The sequence below is a fragment of the Phyllostomus hastatus genome, unplaced genomic scaffold (genome assembly GCF_019186645.2).
Source record: "Phyllostomus hastatus isolate PE091 unplaced genomic scaffold, TTU_PhHast_1.1 phas_contig_150, whole genome shotgun sequence".
Taxonomy (NCBI): Eukaryota; Metazoa; Chordata; class Mammalia; order Chiroptera; family Phyllostomidae; genus Phyllostomus; species Phyllostomus hastatus.
This window is the reverse complement of record NW_025333611.1, coordinates 33,492,754-33,510,709: the sequence shown is the minus strand read 5'-3', so window position 1 is coordinate 33,510,709 and position 17,956 is coordinate 33,492,754. Positions and strand designations below refer to the sequence as shown.

General features: G+C 53.5%; 1 protein-coding gene across 1 annotated transcript in view; it reads right to left on the bottom strand.

Annotated features, from left to right (window-relative positions):
• The window catches only part of FSTL4 (follistatin like 4), a 350,947-nt gene that overhangs the window by 23,536 nt on the left and 309,455 nt on the right, over positions 1 to 17,956 (bottom strand). The window contains exons 8-11 of the mRNA XM_045826865.1: positions 17,122 to 17,242; positions 1,594 to 1,755; positions 1,059 to 1,193; positions 98 to 124 (exon numbers count right to left, since the gene is read on the bottom strand). Coding sequence (XP_045682821.1) covers positions 98 to 124; positions 1,059 to 1,193; positions 1,594 to 1,755; positions 17,122 to 17,242 — 445 coding nt within the window. The remainder of the gene's footprint in view (positions 1 to 97; positions 125 to 1,058; positions 1,194 to 1,593; positions 1,756 to 17,121; positions 17,243 to 17,956) is intronic.

The window sequence follows — 17,956 nt, the reverse complement described above, 5'->3', positions numbered from 1 at the left end:
ACTTGTGGGGACCGCTTGGTGGCCCATGCAAAGGTGCCCTGTTTGGGAACTACACACACATGTGGGCACAGGCATGACACAGAACAAGGCTCAGTACCTTCCTCGCGCCAGAGGATGTTTGCCACTGCAGCCGCGGAGAAGTGGGGGCATGGGGACCGACGGAGGGAAGGAAAAAGAAGAAAGCAGCATGAGAACCTTCTCTGCAGCACTCAGTTCGTGACACGTGCTGTCCAGCCCATCCTGCACCTGCTCCCCACCGCTCACTCCCCACCATCGACCTGGGGGCACTGAGCACATGGACACACATTCCCGGTCTGAGGGCCCTTTCAATCCTGAAGGAGCCCTTGAAATTGGGTCCTAGGAACACAGAAGCTAACGGGATTCCCTGCCTGCATGGATGACGCAAAGGGAGGAACAGCCTCTCAGACTTGCCAGGGACCTGCCCGGAGGCGCTGATTTTCAGCTGAGCTCTTCCTGATCTGAAACCCTTCTCATGATCTCCCTTGCTGAAAAAGGCTCAGCTCAGAGTCTTTGACCCAGGGAATGAGACTGTGCCCAATACCCACATCCTTGAAATCACGCCAGCACACCCACTGTGGGCACAGTGGCTGCAAGGGAGAGCACCCTCAGCACCCAGGTGGGCTATGACCCCTGGAGTAAAGGCAGGTGTGCTCGGTCTGGTTCCTGGGCCCCCCCGGGGGACAGCAGCCCCTGGGGGTGGTTCTGTAGGGGAGAGCAGAGGTTCCAGTCCCACAGCAAGTAGGAGACAGAACTGGGGCCAGGATATGTGAGCCCCCTGGGGGTCCTGGGCTGCCTGCTGTCCAGAGAGGTCCTCTGTCTACATTCCCAGAGTTGTCTGGGTGGCCAGCCAAGGGCTCCCCCTGCTCCACCTCTGGGTACCCTCTGTCCCCAGGTTTGAACACAGAAGGACAAGGGTGTTACCCCTTCTTCAGGGGCACGTGGTTGGCAGCTTTGGCCCTGGTCAGCTACTCCCCTCCCCGCCACTCAACACATCCCAGCGAGCTCAGCGAGGAGCTCAAAGGCAAGCGGGGACTCACGGGTCTTCCTTGCCGAGTCTTCGATGAAGAGTGAGGAGATGTCTTCGTCCACACCCACTTCGTTTTTGGCAATGCAGGTGTACGCCCCTGTGTCTTCATACCGAACGCTGCCGATGTGGAGCTCACTCCCATTGGCTGCAGAAAGGATGGTTCTCAGGGTGGCCTGCTCAGCTGGGACCCCCAATCCCTCCCTCCCTCCCCTTGCTCTTCATAAGGCTACTGACAGCGTTGGTGTTAAAAACACAGCCCCTCAGCAGGGCTGAGGGTGGCCAGCCACTCGGACACACACCCAGCCAGGGCCAGAACATCTGAGATGAACTGCGGGGGACCTGGGACCTGGCCAGCAGCTTCTCATCACTCTCAGAAAGCCTGCAAGCCTTGTGTGAGCCCAGACAGTAGAGAAATTGGGGGACACATTTGTTTGCTCCCAACGTGTCTGACTTAGAAACAAATCACCCCCTCCCTTCCATTCCTGGGGACAGTGTTGGCTTAAACTTGAGGGGAACAGCACAGAGACATCGAGGGCAGTTCTTACCTAAAAGGGAGAGCTGTTTGGACATCTGGGTGGAGACATCCATGCCATTTTTCAGCCATGTGATCCTGGGCATGGGAATGCCCTCCGCATGGCACCTCAGGCTGGCTGCCACCCCTGGCTCCTGGGCCTGGGTCTCTGGGTAGACACGGATGACTGGGGGCACTGCAGGTGAGAACCAGGTCCGGTCAGAGAAGGCCCCACCTGGCCTCGGGCCTGCAGTCAAGCCCTGAAACCCTGCTCCAGGGAGGTGAGCTTGAGCCTGGAGGCAATGCCGGACTTCTCTTTGTAAGCAGCTTACAATCATCCTATTCAGCAACTCAAGCCCCCAAAGAAAGCTATAAAATGGATGGCAGGCAATAAACACGTCAGGCTTTGTACCCCGTAATTCATGGCTTTCATCATTATTCTAAATATGATCAGAAAGACATCCAAATATTTAATGTGGTTCAGCTGCTACATGTAAAGAGCAACCACTACTGACATTTATTTCTGAATGAATAAAATTCAGATATATTATTTCTGTTATTGGAAAGTCATTGGGCAGAGGCTTAATTTCTTGCAGGAAGTGCTTCTCAAAGCGCTTACGAGTGCTGACTGGCAGGTTGACTCACTGTATCACTGCTCAGGGGAAGCCCATCGATTTTCCATGGGTCATTTTTATTTCTCCACTTTTCTTATCCCCTGGAACATGGGGAAAGGCAAGTGTACCCTCCTGAACTCTTGACTCAGCCTTGGGCCCTGGAAGTCAGCCTTGGGGTGGGGTGTGACCTGGGCCACTCATCAGGTGAGCATGCATGGGCCAGGTGTCGCCCCCCATAGAACACAGGCCTCTCTTATCTGGGCTGTGTGTGGGGAGGTGGCTGGAAGAAGTAAAGACTGTCTGGAGGGACTTGCATCCTACCCCTAGCTTTGGGCCCAGGAAATAAAATAAATACCATTTTCAATGGAATTGAGGTGTCCTTCCTTATTCACACATTTTGTTCTACGTACTACCAAAAAGGGTTTGTGAGAGCTTATGCAGAGGCACCTGGATATTAAACCGAACAGAACAAAAGCATCTCACTTCTTTCAGAACGGTGGAGATGGGCTCTTCCTGAGGCCGGTTCCTCCTGAGTGGGGCCACTGCTTATCTGGAAGCTCCTGTTGCCCAACAACAGAAACCCTCCCAATCCAAGATGGCGGCAGAGTAGGTGGAAGCTACATTCACTCCTCCCAGGACTGAACTGGAATCACAGCTAAATTATAGAATAATCAGCCTGATGAACCAACTGAAGACTAGCTGAACAAAAGACTCATAACCAAGGATTTATGGAAGAAGCCACATGGAAACTGGTAGGAAGGGCAGAGATACAAACAGAGCTGGCCCCGCACCCGAATGTGGTGGTTGAGAGTAGGGAGGGATATCTTAGCTGCAAAGGTCTCCCTGAGGAGTGTAGGGTCTCAACCCGATGCTGGACTCCCCATCCCAGAGCATCAGAGCTAAAAAGAGGAGCCCGCATAACATCTGACTGTGAAAATCAGTGGGGATTCTATTTGCCAGGGAGAGACGGGAGTCTGCTAGAGACCCCAGGCACACTCTTAAAGGGTCAGTGCACAAAATCTCATGCATGGCCATACACCCTGGGCTGCGGTGCAGAGAGAATGGCTCAGAGCAAACTGGAGTTGTGTGAGGAGAGACTGGGTTGTGTGGCTGTGGGGACAGAGCTGAAGGGACAGCTGCCAGGGTCCCTGTGCTGAGTCTCTGTCCAAACCTCCCACAGATGCCATCTTTCCTGGGTCAGGCGGTCCCCTCCATATGACATCAGCCTGGGGGAATACACTAGCCCCAGCCTCCTGACTCTCTATTGCCCACCCCACATGCCCCATGGAGGAGTCAGCTGCTTGGGCATGCCATGTAGATTTTCTCGGAGTGCTCTTCAGGAGGTCCAGGTGAAGTCAGGGGCTGTCAGGGACTGACTCATGTGGCTTCAAGGCAAGGGCCATTGCTCCCCTCCCACCTGACAGGTGTGGCCCTCCCCGGGGGGAGACCCACTAGCCTCACCCTCCCTACTCCTGGTGGCCTTGCTGAGCTTGCCCCTTGCAGAGGAGTCAGTTGGCTGCTGCCAGTCTGGGCCCATGGTGAGGACGTTCTCGGAAGGCTCTCCAGGAGGTCTGGATAAACTTGGGGAAGCAGAGATGAGCAGGGAGAGACTGAGTGGTGTGGCTGTAAGGGTGGGGGTATTTTTCCCTTGCACATCCAACTGATGCCACTGTACCTATGCAGTGCCCTCCCTTTTCATGGCCAAACCTTAGTCTCTTTGGGCCCGATAAACTCTGCTGGCCTCACTCTGATGATTCCTTGAGACCCTACCCAACAAAGTCCGTGGGTATCTGGTGGTGGTAGTTGGCCTAGATAGAGGCTTTGACTTCTGCTGAGTGGCTTCAGACCCAGCACTGGCACTGAGTTTGAATCGATATCAGTCTGATGAACACCATTTGCCTCTACCTGGTGACTCACTGAGAACCTGCCTCATGCTACTTGCATACCACCAGAAGTGCTTTCAGAGACTGAGCCTAACAGATGGCTGGCAGGTGGAGGTGGTACTATGGGCCATTTGCTGAACTTCCCCTGGGTTGTTGCTAGTAGAAACCAGCCTTGGTCCACAGCTTGGCCCTTTCCACACACACCCAGGTCCAGCAGATGCAGCCACAAATGGTGGGTCACTTTGTAGCTCCCAACAGGTTGCCCAAAGCTGGTCACAGGTAGCACCTGACATTGACCTGCACCAGAGTCCCTTCCAAGAGGCCCCAGAACACACACACACACACACACACACGCCCAGATGCGAGTTTTACTCCACATCAGAGCACAACTCGATCAGCTCCACAAGTGGCACAACCACAGGAAGGTCTTGGCAGGCACCAGACGTGCTGGAGCAAATTCCACTTCGTGAGGTCAGCCTCCAACAAGCAGCTCACACACTGTGGTTGGGCTTGATCCTCATAGCCAGCCTGAGGGTCAACCCCACCTGAGGATTGGACAACAGCAATCAACACTCTAGTACAACAGGAGGGCTCTCATAACCAACAAAAAAGGCATTCCAGGAGCACCTAGCTTAGGTGGCCACTGAGCCCCACAAGACACTTCCTACATAAGGCCACCATACCACAACTGGAGACATAGCAGACCTACCTCATACACAGAGACAGATAGAGAGGCAGCTAAAATGGGGAGACAGAGAAACATGTTCCAAATGAAAGAACAGGAGAACTCCCCAGAAAAAGAACTAAATGAAATGGAGGCAAGCAAACCACCAGATACAGAGTTCAAAGCAATGGTTGTAAGGATGCTCCAGGAACTTAAAGGATGAATGTATGATCTCAGTGAGAACTTAAACAAAGAGACAGTAAGCATAAGAGAGGACGTAGAAAAGAACCATTCAGAAATGAATACAGTATGTAAAATGAAAAATACACTAGAAGGAATCAATAGCAGACTAGTTGAAGCAGAGGACTGAAGTAGCAATCTGGAAGACAAGGTAGCAGAAAACACACAATCAGAGCAGCAAAAAGATAAAGAATTAAAATGAGGATAGTTTAAGGGACCTTTGGGACAGCATAAAGCATAACAACATCCTCATTACATTCTGGGGTACCAGAAGGTGAAGAGAGAGAGCAAGGGATTGAGGATCTATTTAAAGAAATAATGACAGAAAACTTCCCTAACCTGGTGAAGGAAATAGACACACAAGTCCAGAAGTGCAAAGTCCCATGCAAGATGAACCCAAACAGGTCTACTCTGAGACATACCAAGTAAAATGCCAGAGGTTAAAGACAAAGAATCTTTTTTTTAAAAGATTTTATTTATTTATTTTTAGAGAGGGAAGGGAGGGAGAAAGAGAGAGAGAGAAACATCAATGTGTGGTTACTGGGGGTTGTAGCCTGCAACCCAGGCATGTGCCCTGACTGGGAATCAAACCTGTGATGCTTTGGTTCGCAGCCCGCTCTCCACTGAGCTACGCCAGCCAGGGCCAAAGAAAGAATCTTAAAAGCAGCAAGGGAGAGCTATCTACAAGGGAGCTCCTATAAGACTGTCAGCTGATTTCACAACAGAAATTTTGCAGGCCAAAAGGAACTAACACAAAATATTCAAAGTGATGAAAAGTAACAACCTATAAGCAAGACTACCCAGTAAGGCTATCAGTTAAAATTGAAGAAGAAATAAAGAGCTTCCCAGATAAGTAAAAAAAAAAAAAGAAAAAATGTAAAGGAGTTCATTACCACCAAACCAGTGTTATAAGAAATGTTAAAGGGACTTCTTTAAGAAAGGAAAAAAAAGAGAAACATAGTTATAAAGAATAAAATGGCAATAAATACCTACCTAGCAATAATCACTTTAAATGTAAATGGCTAAAATGCTCCAATCAAAAGACATAGGGTAGCAGAATGGATAAGAACACAAGACACATATATATGCTGCCTCCAAGAGACCCACCTCAGGGTGAAAAATGCACACACTGGAAGTAAGGGGATGGAAAAGATATTCTATGCAAATGGAAATAAAAAAGGCTGGGGCAGTAATATTTATATCGGACAAAATAGACCTTAAAACAAAGATGATAAGAGACAAAGAAGTGCTCTACATAATGATAATCAGTCCAACAAGAGTATGTAGCGCTTGTAAACATTTATGCACCCAACACAGGAGCACCTAAATGTGTAAAACACATTCTGATGGACGTAAAGGGAGAGAGTGACAGTAAGACAGTCCTAGTAGGGAACTTGAACACCTCATCCACATCAATCTTCCCGACAGATCTTTCCGACAGAAAATTAGCAAGGAAACGGTGGCCTTAAATGATACACTAGACCACATGGATTTAATAGATATTTTCAGAGCATTTCATCCCAAAACAGCAGAATTTATATTATTTTTTAAGTGCACATGGAACATTTTCTAGGCTAGCCCACATGTTAGGGCACAAAACACGTGTCAACAAACTTAAGAAGATGGAGATCAGAATAAGCATCTTCTCTGACCACAATGCCATGAAACTAGAAATCAATTGCAAGAAAAAACCTGAGAAACACACACATACAGAGGCTAAATAACATGTTACTAAATAATGAACGGGGTTAACAATGAGATCAAGGAAGGAAATCAAAAGATACATGGAGACAAATGAAAATAAAAACACAACCTTCCCAAATCTGTGGGACACAGTGAAAGCAGTCCTAAGAGGGAAATTCGTAGCAATACAGGCCTACGTCAGGGAACCAGAACAATCTCAAATAATCAACCTAATGTTACACTTAAAGGAACTAGGAAAAGAACAACAAACAAAGCCTCAAGTGAGTGAAAGGAAGGAACTAATAAAGATCAGAGTGGAAATATATGAAATAGAATCTAGAAAAACAATACAAAAGATCAATGAAACCAATGAAATGAGATTGACAAACCTTTAAGCAGACTCGTCAAGAAAAAAAGAGAGAGGAACCAAATAAATAAAGTCAGAAATGACAACTCCGCCTGCCAGTTATACTGTGGTCCCTGCCTCACAACCCGGAATGGCTCCAAGCTAACCTGGGGCCTGTCAACCAACTGGGTTTACACAGCCTGCCAAGAGCACTGCGACCCTTCCTGCAAGGGCACGCAACACCAGTGCACGGCGCTGCCCCCTTCTGGTCAGGGCTCCACGCCCCCAGACCTGGTCATCCATAAAGAGGCTCAGCTCCCATGACGAGTGTCGCTGCTGGCTCTTTCTCTCCCCAAAGACTCCAATACTACTATTTTATTCCAGTTTGTATGGAAGCCCAGAAACTTCAAAAGCAGACCATTCTTTATGCTATCACTTTTGCTGTTAACTTAAAGTATGATTTGCCAGAACACAAAAAAGAGCAAAGTGAAAGCTTTCTCCTGCGCTGCTTCCTAGTGCATCACCTTCCTCGTGGCTCAGAACTGCGCTCTCGCACGATGACGTGGGGCCGTGTGGGTGTGCGGTGATGGGTGTCCAGCCTGCCTCAGCCAGAGGACATGGGGGTGCTAGATTGGAGCTCAGCCATCTCGTTTGGCTTTTTGCAATTAACACAACGTCCTAAGAGCAGACCGCTCTGAGAAGGTGGCTAGATTGCATGCACAACATGTAACATCAATGGGTTAACCAAGATGACTGAATCCAAAAAACACAAGAGGACTGTAATTAATCGTATGTAATGAATGTGAACATCTCAACAATGTGAGCCACTTAAAGGGAAACTTCAGAGTATTGACGTGACATCAAGAGGAGAGCATCTAAAAACCGTTAAGGCACAATGTCTTGGCTCTGTGGGACAAGTGTGTTCTGGAGATCCGCTCTGCAGACAGCACAGGGCCCGTGGTCAGCAGCACCGCTCTGTGCGCTGAAAATCTGGTGGGAGGGCACAGCGCACGTCACGCGTTCTCATCACAAACAAAAGCAAATGAAAAGGAAAAGCAAAAGGACCCGAGGGAACTTTGGGACCCGTGGTGACAGATCCGTGGTGACGGATCTGTCACCACGATTGGGGCGATGGTGTCACAGGTGTATGCGTCTGTCCAAACCCTCACCGTGCACGCATTGGCTGTGAGCTCTTCTTCCCACGTCAGTTACACCTCAGTTACGCTTTCGTTAAGAAAGCACCACCGACCCAAAAGCCACGCTGACTAGTTTCGTAGGAGAATTCTTTTTTTTTTTTAATTTTTTAAAGCCACCTCTCTGTGGGTTATTTTTTTTTAAAGATTTTATTTATTTATTTTTAGGGAGGGAAGGGAGGGAGAGAGAAAGAAACATCAATGTGCGGTTGCTGGGGGTTATGGCCTGCAACCCAGGAATGTACCCTGGCTGGGAATCGAACCTGGGACACTTTGGTTCCCAGCCCGCGCTCAATCCACTGAGCTATGCCAGCCAGGGCGAGAATTCTTTTATGCACTTAAGGAATCGATAATTCCCAGAGCCTACCACACAGATAACGTTTCAAACTACACCATGGAGTTAGTGTAACCTGGGCACCAAAACCAGCCAGAGAGCACAGAACGTGACCACACAGGCTAACTCACTTAGGGCTGGACCCACCAAACTCCTGAGTCAGGGAGGAGCCGATTGCATCCGGCATGGCGTTAAAAGGACATCCTGTGACCAGGTACAGTACGTTTCAGCGGCGAGCTGTTAGGAAATCTATAATGAACCACGTCCAAAGTCAAAAGCAGTCAGCAAAGGAGGAACACTCGGTTCTCTTATAAACACTGAAAGGGGCTTTGAAAAAAAATTCAAAATCCACTTCTTGAGGGAAAAACCTCAATAAAATAAGCACAGAATATTTTCTTCCCACAGTGAAGAATATCTCTATAAAAAGAAGAAACGGTGCTGTTCTTTTCGGAACGGCAAGGCATTAAATCAGGGGGGGAAGCAGGGGGGCAGCAACACCACACGGGCTGTTATTGCCCACGGAAGGCAAGGAGCATGAGGCGCAGATATTGCAATGATGGAGAAACATGATATTTTCTCTGGATGTGCCCCAGAGAACGGACCAAACAGCAGTTAGGGTCAATATGCGCATAAAGGGGCCAGCACCGAAACATACAGAATTAATAGCTTGCTTACAAACCGGCAGCAACCAGATAGGCTAAATGAAGAAAACTGTAAAGTCCCACTGATGTCACAAGAAACACTTGAACAGCTGAGGAGGTAGGTTCCTGGATCGGGAGATTTACTGTTGTTCATAAACAACAAATTAAGCTGTCCGTTTAATCTCATCCCAATTAAAACAAACAGGTGGGGTCTTGGCAGAACAATTCTAAAATTCATCCACAAGGAAAAGTACAGGAAAACAGCTGAGGAAACCATGAAAGCCGAGAGAGACGGGCGTCATTTCCTGTACCGGGTACTACAAAGTGTGACGGCACCAGAGGCTTCGGCGCGGAGATGTGTGGGGCCGTCCTGGGGGCTGAGGCCACTCCTCCTGTGGCCTGCGTCCCCCCATCAGCAGGACTAAAGAGGGGGCCTGGCTCGGCCACCTCCCAGTGCCCCTCCGCACTTTGGCCCAACCACCACCTGGCGGCGCCAGGACTCCCTCCCTCGGGCCCTTTTTCCGGGATGTGTGAGTCTCCACCAGAAGCCGAGGCCTCTGGGGCCTCCCACACCCCCAGCCCTTCTGTGTGCCTTCTGCAGCTCATGTTCCAGCCGCAGCCAACTGGCCTGTCTCCTCAAACCCTCCCACGACTGTTCCTTCTCGCTCACGGAAGCCTGATGACCCTGCTTCTCCTGCAGCCCCCGAAGTGGAGTTGGCACTCCCTCCCCACGCCCCTTCCCTCGCCCACCTCGCCCACCACCAGGCTGGTGGCAGCTGTCGTCCCGGGTCCTCGCCGCCACCGCAGGCCATCCGTCTTCCCTTCTCCAGTTTGGGGTTTCACGTCATGCCAGCCTCGTGTCTGGATCACCCCTCGCGCGCCCCCTCGGGGACATGAGCACCCTCTCTCTCCCCCACCTCTGTTCCCGCTTTCTGCTGGATCTTCCCTCTCAGCCCGTGAAATGCTGTTAATTTCCATCTTGGAAAAAAACAGAACCCACAACCTCTGTTTATCCCAACTTCTCTCCCCAACTCTGTCCCTTTTCTCTCCTTGAAAACACCCTGAAGAGCTGACCATCCTCAGTGGCTCCAGCTTCTGTCCCGATTGCCTGCTGAGCCAGCTCCAGGCCGGCTTTGCCCCATTGCACTGCGGAAACCGCTCGCCTCCAGGTGCATGGTCCCAGAGCCAACCTGAGCCGGTGGCCAGGCTCCGTCCTGGTCCTCTCTGGCCTGTCCGAGCATGTGGCCCAGCTGACCACTCCTCCTCCCCGGCCCCCCGACACCATGCTCCTCATCTTCCTATCTCGGTGGCTTGTCCTGCTCTGTCTTCCTTGCTGACTTCCTCAGCTCCCCAGCTCCAAATGCCGCTGTGTTGGTTGTAGGACATCCTCTGTCCTCACTCGCTCCTGTGATGTCCTCTGGGCCCCTGAGTTTAATACTGCCCACCCTACGAGGCACCTGAAACATTCATCTCCAGCCAAGTCTCGCCCTCCGACCCCAGTCTCGGACACCCAGGGGCTGCGCGCCACTCCGCGTCTGCGGGAGCGGCCCCCCGACTCCGGTAGCTCGGACCATGTCCTTCGGAGGCACCTTTGACTTTCCCACCGAGTCGACACTGATGTGACCTTTTCAGTAAGGCCTTCTCTGCCGTCCTGTCTGAGATCCCCACCTTGTATCTGACTCCCCTGCTCCCCTGCGGTTGTTAAAATTTCCTCCTCAACCCTTTCACCCTGGGACGCACACCGTGGGGCCAGGGGCTTCGGTCTGTTCGCTGCGCTGTTTCTAGTGCTCGGCCTGGCGAGCGGCAGGTCAAAGAAACTATGAATCTCTGTTGAATGAATGGAGGGATGTCAACACAGATCTGAAGGATAAGAGGGAGTTGGTAGCAAAGGGGAGGAGGGAAGAGCATTCTCAGTCAGGGAACAGACAGTGTGTGGCTGGAAATCAAGAGGCCAGGCCTGTTGGGGGAACCGAGAGGCGGTCACACGGTTGGAGCATGGGGGGAGGGGAGCAGGACCCAGCATACATGTGTCTGTAAGCGTGGGGTGTGGCCTTATGGGCAGGATGCTGCTGTTGCCCCTCCGTGCCCCGGTGGCTCAGGCCACCCCTGTTTTTCCCAAGGGGTTGGTGTGGGGACCCTGAAGGGGTACAGCCAGGCCCGCAGTGGAAGGGGCCCTGATGATGGTCCTCGGGCCCCTGGGTCGAGTGCAGCCAGCGGGCCCCTGGAGAGCTCCCCTGAGCAGCTCCTTTGGCCCCGACCTGACACCTCGCTAAGGGGAAACCAGCACGAAGATGCTAAACAGAAGGATTTCCCCATCACCTGGGTGGGAGCTCACCTACCGCCTCCAGGACCAAACTGTCCCCTTCCCGAGTGCCAAGGGGTAGGACAGGCCCAGGGTGGGACAGACTCGGCTCTGAGCGGCTTCGGGCCACTCGAGCAGAAGCCATGCCTCCCGGAGCCAGAGCTGTGGACCCAGCCCCTGCCAGGACAGGGAGGCATCAAGGGCCCTGGTGTCCTTGAACCCCACCTGGATGGGACCCTGTCAGAAGAAGTCCTGCAGTTTTTCTGAGACGGGGGAGCAAGCAGCCCCCCGCCAGGGAGGCGGGCTGGGACCAGCTCTCTGACAGCCACAAGGCAAAGACCAAACTGGTTTTCTGTGGCCAGATCTGCCCTCTTCTTTTGTGTAATTTGATACTAAAAAAATCATCGGAAATTAATATTCCTTGGTAAACACCTTCAGTTTTCTTTAATGTGCAAAACCTTCCTGTGAAAACGTTTGAATAACACAAAGCCCGTTTTCTCTGGGAAGCCTCGGAGGTGGACGCGGCGGAAGTGTGCCCTGAGTAAGGAGAGGCGCGTTCACACAGGCACCACGTGGGAGGAACAGACAGATTCGGGCGCTGATCGCTGTGTTGTGGGGGGATGAATTGCTCCTTGTCTGACCTGTGGGGAGGTCGAGGGTGTTTTTAATTTAACGGATTAATCATTTATGTTTGGGCTCTTGCTCCTTCCAATGAAAGCAATGCGGGCGGCTTGTGTGGAGTTATAAATCACGTCAGTGTCAGGGCCTCACATCTCTGGGAGGCTTGGTCCACGGGGAAGTTGTACGAACAGCTTGAGAGAGGCAGCAGTTTCCTGGATGGGATTCCTTCAGCCAGCCTGGTTGACGCAGTCCCGGGCAGAGAGACGGTGGCCCAGCCCATATTTGAGGTCTTGCTCTTGTCACCAGGGGGTGGGGCAGCTCCAGGGAGAAGAGGTCTATAGGTCTGTATTTTATTCCTGGTTTGGCAAATTTCTAAAGGTCTTGATTTTCCCTTCTGTGATGGGCGGGAGGCTCTCTCAGGGGGAACCAGCTCAGATCACCTGTGTCTGCCAATAGCAGTTAAATATGACTTAAGACAACCCTCAATCTCCCCCCAACCTATCCTGCCTTGGACTTTGAACTGTATCTGTGCCAGGCATTTTCCACATATCATATATCATCAGACTGTAAGGCAGGAGGTGGCATTATTATTCTGATTTTTATAGGCAAGTTCATTTGCCTCAGCCTGCACTGCAAGGAAGTACTGGCACTGGGACTTGAACTCAGGTCTGTCTGGCTCAGTGTTCATGTCTTGACGCTCTGGCGGAGGTGTTGCCAGCTTGGGTCTGCCCCGTGCCTAGGATGGAATAGCCCCCAGCCCAGCTCCTGCCTGTTCCCAGGCATGCTGTCTCCATCTCTTGGGCCCACAGGCCACCTGTTAACTCCCCAGCACATCTGCCGTTCACTTGAATCTTCTGAGTACCACCCCATCTCCTCCCCTCATCATCCCCCCTTCCTGTCTCGCTCTGAGGAGGCCCTAGCTGGAGCACCAGACACAGAACACTGCTCCCTGTCTGTGTGCCCGAGGCCCTGCCTCAGGGTGAGCCCCAGGCCATCTGTCAGGCCAAGCAGGGACCAAAGGGGACTTCCAAGAGCCCTGCCAGGCAACTTCGCCAAATTCTACCCAAGCTGCTCAGGGCCGCCTTTTGAGCTTCGGACGCGTGCTTGGAATGGATGGCGGAAAGGAACACAGCCCACAGATGAATTCGTCACTGCATTTGCACCCTTCCTCGTGGGCTCCTTAGAAATGCAGCATTCCTTCTGTCCTGAGCTCCAGCAGCGCCTTCTCAGCCTTCCCAGGGGCACCTGCCAGAAAGTGACCCGCCGTGGCACCACGCCACAGCCTGCAAAGCCCCAGTGCCCATCGCCTCTGTAGGCACTCCTCAGTGACCCGGCCTCCTGGGCCTGCCCCCGAACAGCGTCGGGAGTCTGTCTGCACAGGGATCTGCTAAGCCCCACCTGGAGCTGGAGGACACCAAGCTGCTCGGCTCAGCAGCGTCAGTCCTGCCAAGGGCGGGGGCTGGACCTAAGAGTCATTGTCACGGGTCCTTCCTCAGGTTCTCGCAGGGCCAGCTGTTTCGGATCAGGTCTGAGCTCAGCACTGGGATGGAGACACATGAGGCAGGGGTCCTGTCTCCTGTCCCCCACAGTGTGCAGCCCATGTAGCCGCACAGGAACCTCAGTTCTTCAGTACGACCTTGTCCATAATTCCAGCCAGCTTTGTTTAGTTCAGGAGCACCAGGACTCACTGGCCTCCTCCGATCAGGTCTCTCCACCTTCATGCGCGCTGCGAGGCCACGGCCTGAACCGTTCAGCCCTCAGCACAACCAGGCCCTGGCCAGCGTCAGACTGTCCTGAAGGACAAACATCTTGACCTCAGTCATGTTCCGGCCCCAGACCTGTGATGGCGGACTGACCCTGCCAACCGCCCTCTTGCCAAACCAGACAGCATAACTCTATGGCTGACATCGGGGCTAGACGCAATGACTGACTACCATGAACCTTGACCCTGACCGTCAGGAGGGCCCACAGCCCTGACTCCCTTAGTTGCCATGATTAATGATCCCCCCATGTAGCCCACTCCCTAGAAGCCATCCAGAAACCAGGTATTAGAACCCTAGCTCACCCGTGTCCCCGGGCTTGGTGCTGCTTCCTTCAGCAAACCTTTACTTTCTTCTTCACAAACTCCTGTGTGAGTCTTATTGGGCTCCGGTGCATGCAGGCAAACGAACCCCTTCCGTCTGGTAACACCCACAGCAGCTCCCCGGTGACCTGCTGGCTGGCTGCCCCTGCATCCCACGTCTGGATTCTCCAGGGGCAGCCACACCGGTCCCCATGGGGAGGGGAGGGCAGGGGTCAAGTGAGGAACTACAGCTTTGTCTGTAGTTCCTCACTGCAGGGCTGGGGGTGCTGGGTAAATGGCTCACGACCCCGAGCCCCAGGTCCCTCATCTGACCCAGGATGGTGCACGGCAGGTGTTTGGCCATGGTAGTTGTGGCCCTCACGCCATTCTGCTTTCAGCAGAGCCTTCCCACCGCCCCACACAGACCCTCGTTTCCCTCTCAGACCACTGTCGCAAACCTAACTTCCAGAGTACTTTGAACACCTAATGTCTTGTTCCTAGGCCGGCAGGCAGGGGACTTGTGTCCTCGGGAGGCAGCCGCTGGCTTACGTTAGCATGTTGCTCCCACAAGGGAGCTGGCAAATGGACGCAAGTGTCACTCCCAAGTGCCTGGGAGTCAGCCCAGCCCAGAGACCTCGGGGGCTCCTGGAGCTGGGGCCACCTGAATGGCCCGGCCCCAATGTCTGGGAGCCAAGCACAGTGAGCTGACCTAATAGGGTGGAAAACTGATCCCAAATACTGGGTCCCAGCATGCTTCCTCCAATTCTACTGATAGTATTGTGGCCGGAAAAGAAGTCTGAAATCTCTGAGCAATCAGGAAACGGACCTCAGACAGCCTCTCTTTGGGGAGGTCTGCTCTGTTTTGACTTCCCCAGAGCCAAGAGCAGTGTCTTCTGGGGAGACTGAGCAATTGTTGGGCTAGTGGAGGCTTGGGAATAGGGGTGGGGATGTAGGAGGTTAGAAGAAGGGAAAGGGAGGGTGAGGGAAGGGGGGAGGGGGACACAGAGGGAAGAATGGGGAGGGCGCAGGGCTTGAACAGCATTCTCCTGGGCCAGCTGCTCGGTCCACTCCCACCTGGTGGGAGGAGTCTCTTCCCTACTTTGAGCCCAGCTGCGGTGCACCACGCGGTGCTCGAGGGCCTGGGCTTTGCTCCTGGATTAGCACTGGAGTGAGGAATCGGCTCATCTGTATCATGAGCTCAGTCTCGGAATTCTGGGGGAACTCCTGGCACTGTGGACTTGCCACTTCATGTACGGAGGCATTTAAGACCATAGAGTCTCCTCTGGAAGCCTCAGGCTCACCTGTACAGGCTCTCACCTGTGAGCGACAAGGCAGGTGGCTCCCCTCCCCTCCTCACAGCTTTGCTTTGGAGGGAATACAGGGGACAAAGCTCAAGCCCTCTCCTTGTGCACTTGGTCCCTCGTGGGAGGGACATGAAGGACTGAACTGAGGGTCTGGGCACGTGGGTTGGTTTCCTTTCTCCAGGCTTGTCTGAGGACCCGGACCCTGGGGCAAACCACACGGACCTGTTCTGGAACCAAACAGTCCCCAACGCTGTACCGTGCCAGGCACCCCTTGCCTGTTTTAGACCAGAAGGCCCTCTGCACGCCGCGGAGCACTGTCCTGCCCCTGCGGGGGGAGAGGCCCAGACATGGCCTGCCGGCTGCATACCCCCGGCCTCTGAACCCCGGCCTGGGCTGGTGCACCCCGCAGCTGTTATAACTAAGAATCTGTGGGTTATTTCTGGTGAAATCCAGACACTTCACTGTAGGCTTGGATTCAAGCCAGCAAGCACAGCCACAAAACCCAAAAGGATTAAGTATATCCCAGCTCAAGGGAAATACTAATAAAATACAGCTTAGCAAGTGTGAGTATAAAAAATCCCTAAAACATCCTATAGGGTAAATGCACAGGCAAGCTGAGCTCTCCCAGCTGTCCTTAAATGGCTTGTCCCTGTGGATCCCAGAGGTAAGCGGAATTGAGCTCGTTCCTGACACCTTGCCCGAGTTATCTCAGAGCAGGAGCCCTGAGCACCAGCCGGCTCAGAGGACGCGGGGCTGACCAGAGCTGCCACTCTCTCCACCCACACATGAGCTGCTGCTCGGACCTGCTGGGTGACAGGGGCGCGCCCAGCTGGGGTTGGCTGAATGAGCCCGATTTCCCTGGGGTGCTGATCCACCCTAGCACGTCGGGGAGACCACGGCTTGTCGGTTCTGATGGCTGGCGTGACCGGGTGGGGGGGTGTGCAGAGTGCCAGCCCTGGGCCTAGAACAACACCTGTCAGTACTGTGACCCCAGGCAATTGACCTTACCTAGAGACTCACCCAAAACGTGGGTTAGAATATGCCCACTGGGAGTGTCCATGCAATGTGTAAACAGAGGACGGGCTAGGGCAAGAGCTCAGACACCGCAGGCTGCTGCACTTGTGGGTGCTGCCCACCCCCAATTCTGGGCAGCTCGGGGCTGGGGGAGCTCGGAGCCTTGAAGGCCTGCGCAGGTGCGGTCTCGGCGGTGCCCCAGCTGAGGCTCGCGAGGGAGATGGGAGCCAGCCTGTGGGAGGACACGGCGCCTCCCGACTGGACAAGTGGTGCTGCCTGGAAGTGGGGGTAGGTTTCAGACAGCGGGTGTGTCTCCCTGGAGCCCAAACCACATGGGGCAGCTCACCTGGCGCCATGTGCCCTGTAGTGTCACTGCCGGAGCCTCAGCTGCTGAGCCCGACCAGCCTCCACGACTCCGCCCGCCCCCCCTCCCCCACCCCAGGATTCGGTGCCTTGAAGGGTGCTTTGGGGAAGCCAGACACGGAAATGAGTTGATGGACGTTGCCCTTTCCCTACTGTACCTCTTTACTCATGAGAGAGATGGGGCGTTTGGGGTCAGGTATTTCATTAAGCCGACAGGCTATAGGAGAGGAGGCCACTGTTCTGAGCAGCATTTGGGGGAGGCTTTGAGGGGACGACATGCACGGAGCCATTTACTAACCATTCACCTGCAGGACGTGGGTCTGGAAGAGCTCATCGTGGCCGGCGGCGTGGCAGGTGTAGTTGCCCATGTGGACGGTGGTCACCTTGGTGATGTACAGGGAGTCGTCCTCTCCAAAGTCCTGCGCAGGGCAAGGAAGACAGCGAGGTCAGCCTCCCGACTAAGTGGCTGGGGGAGGGTCGCCAGGTCTCCCGGGTCCCCGGAAGACAGAAACGCCGCCGCTCTGGGAGGCTCCTTTCCCGCAGCCCCTGCTCCACAGAGCTGCCCGCAGGAACCGCACCCCGGTCCCGCGGCGCTCGCCCCAACCCTGCACACCCACTGAAGGCCTCGCTCCCCTTCTCCGGGAGGCCGCCCCTGAACACCTTCCCCCACAAGCTCCCTCTCTGGTTCTGCCCGTTGAGCTCTCCTGCCCTGCAGTTTATTGGGTTTCCTGGGCTCTTGCCCACCTGTTCCAGGAGAGGGCCTTGTTGAGTGCAGGCAAACTTCTTCATAAAGGGCCCGATTGCAACTTGTTTTGGCTACAGGGTTCTCGTCAACTACTCAGCTCTGTCTCGTAGACGCAAATAGCCATAACGACATGTAAGTTAACCAATGTCACTGCACACCAAGGAAATTTTGTTTAAAGAAAATAGGTGGTGGGATGGATTTGGCCTGTGGGCTGGAGTTTGCTCCCCACAGGTTTACACCCCACCTTGACATTGAAATAACTCCAGGCAGCTGGCAGCCATCTGGGTGATCCCCGGGAGGGGAAATAAGACTGTGAGGACAATGGGGAGCCGACCCAGAGGGCAGGCATTAAAGACATCCAGGAGGGCTGGTATGTGTGTGTGTGTGG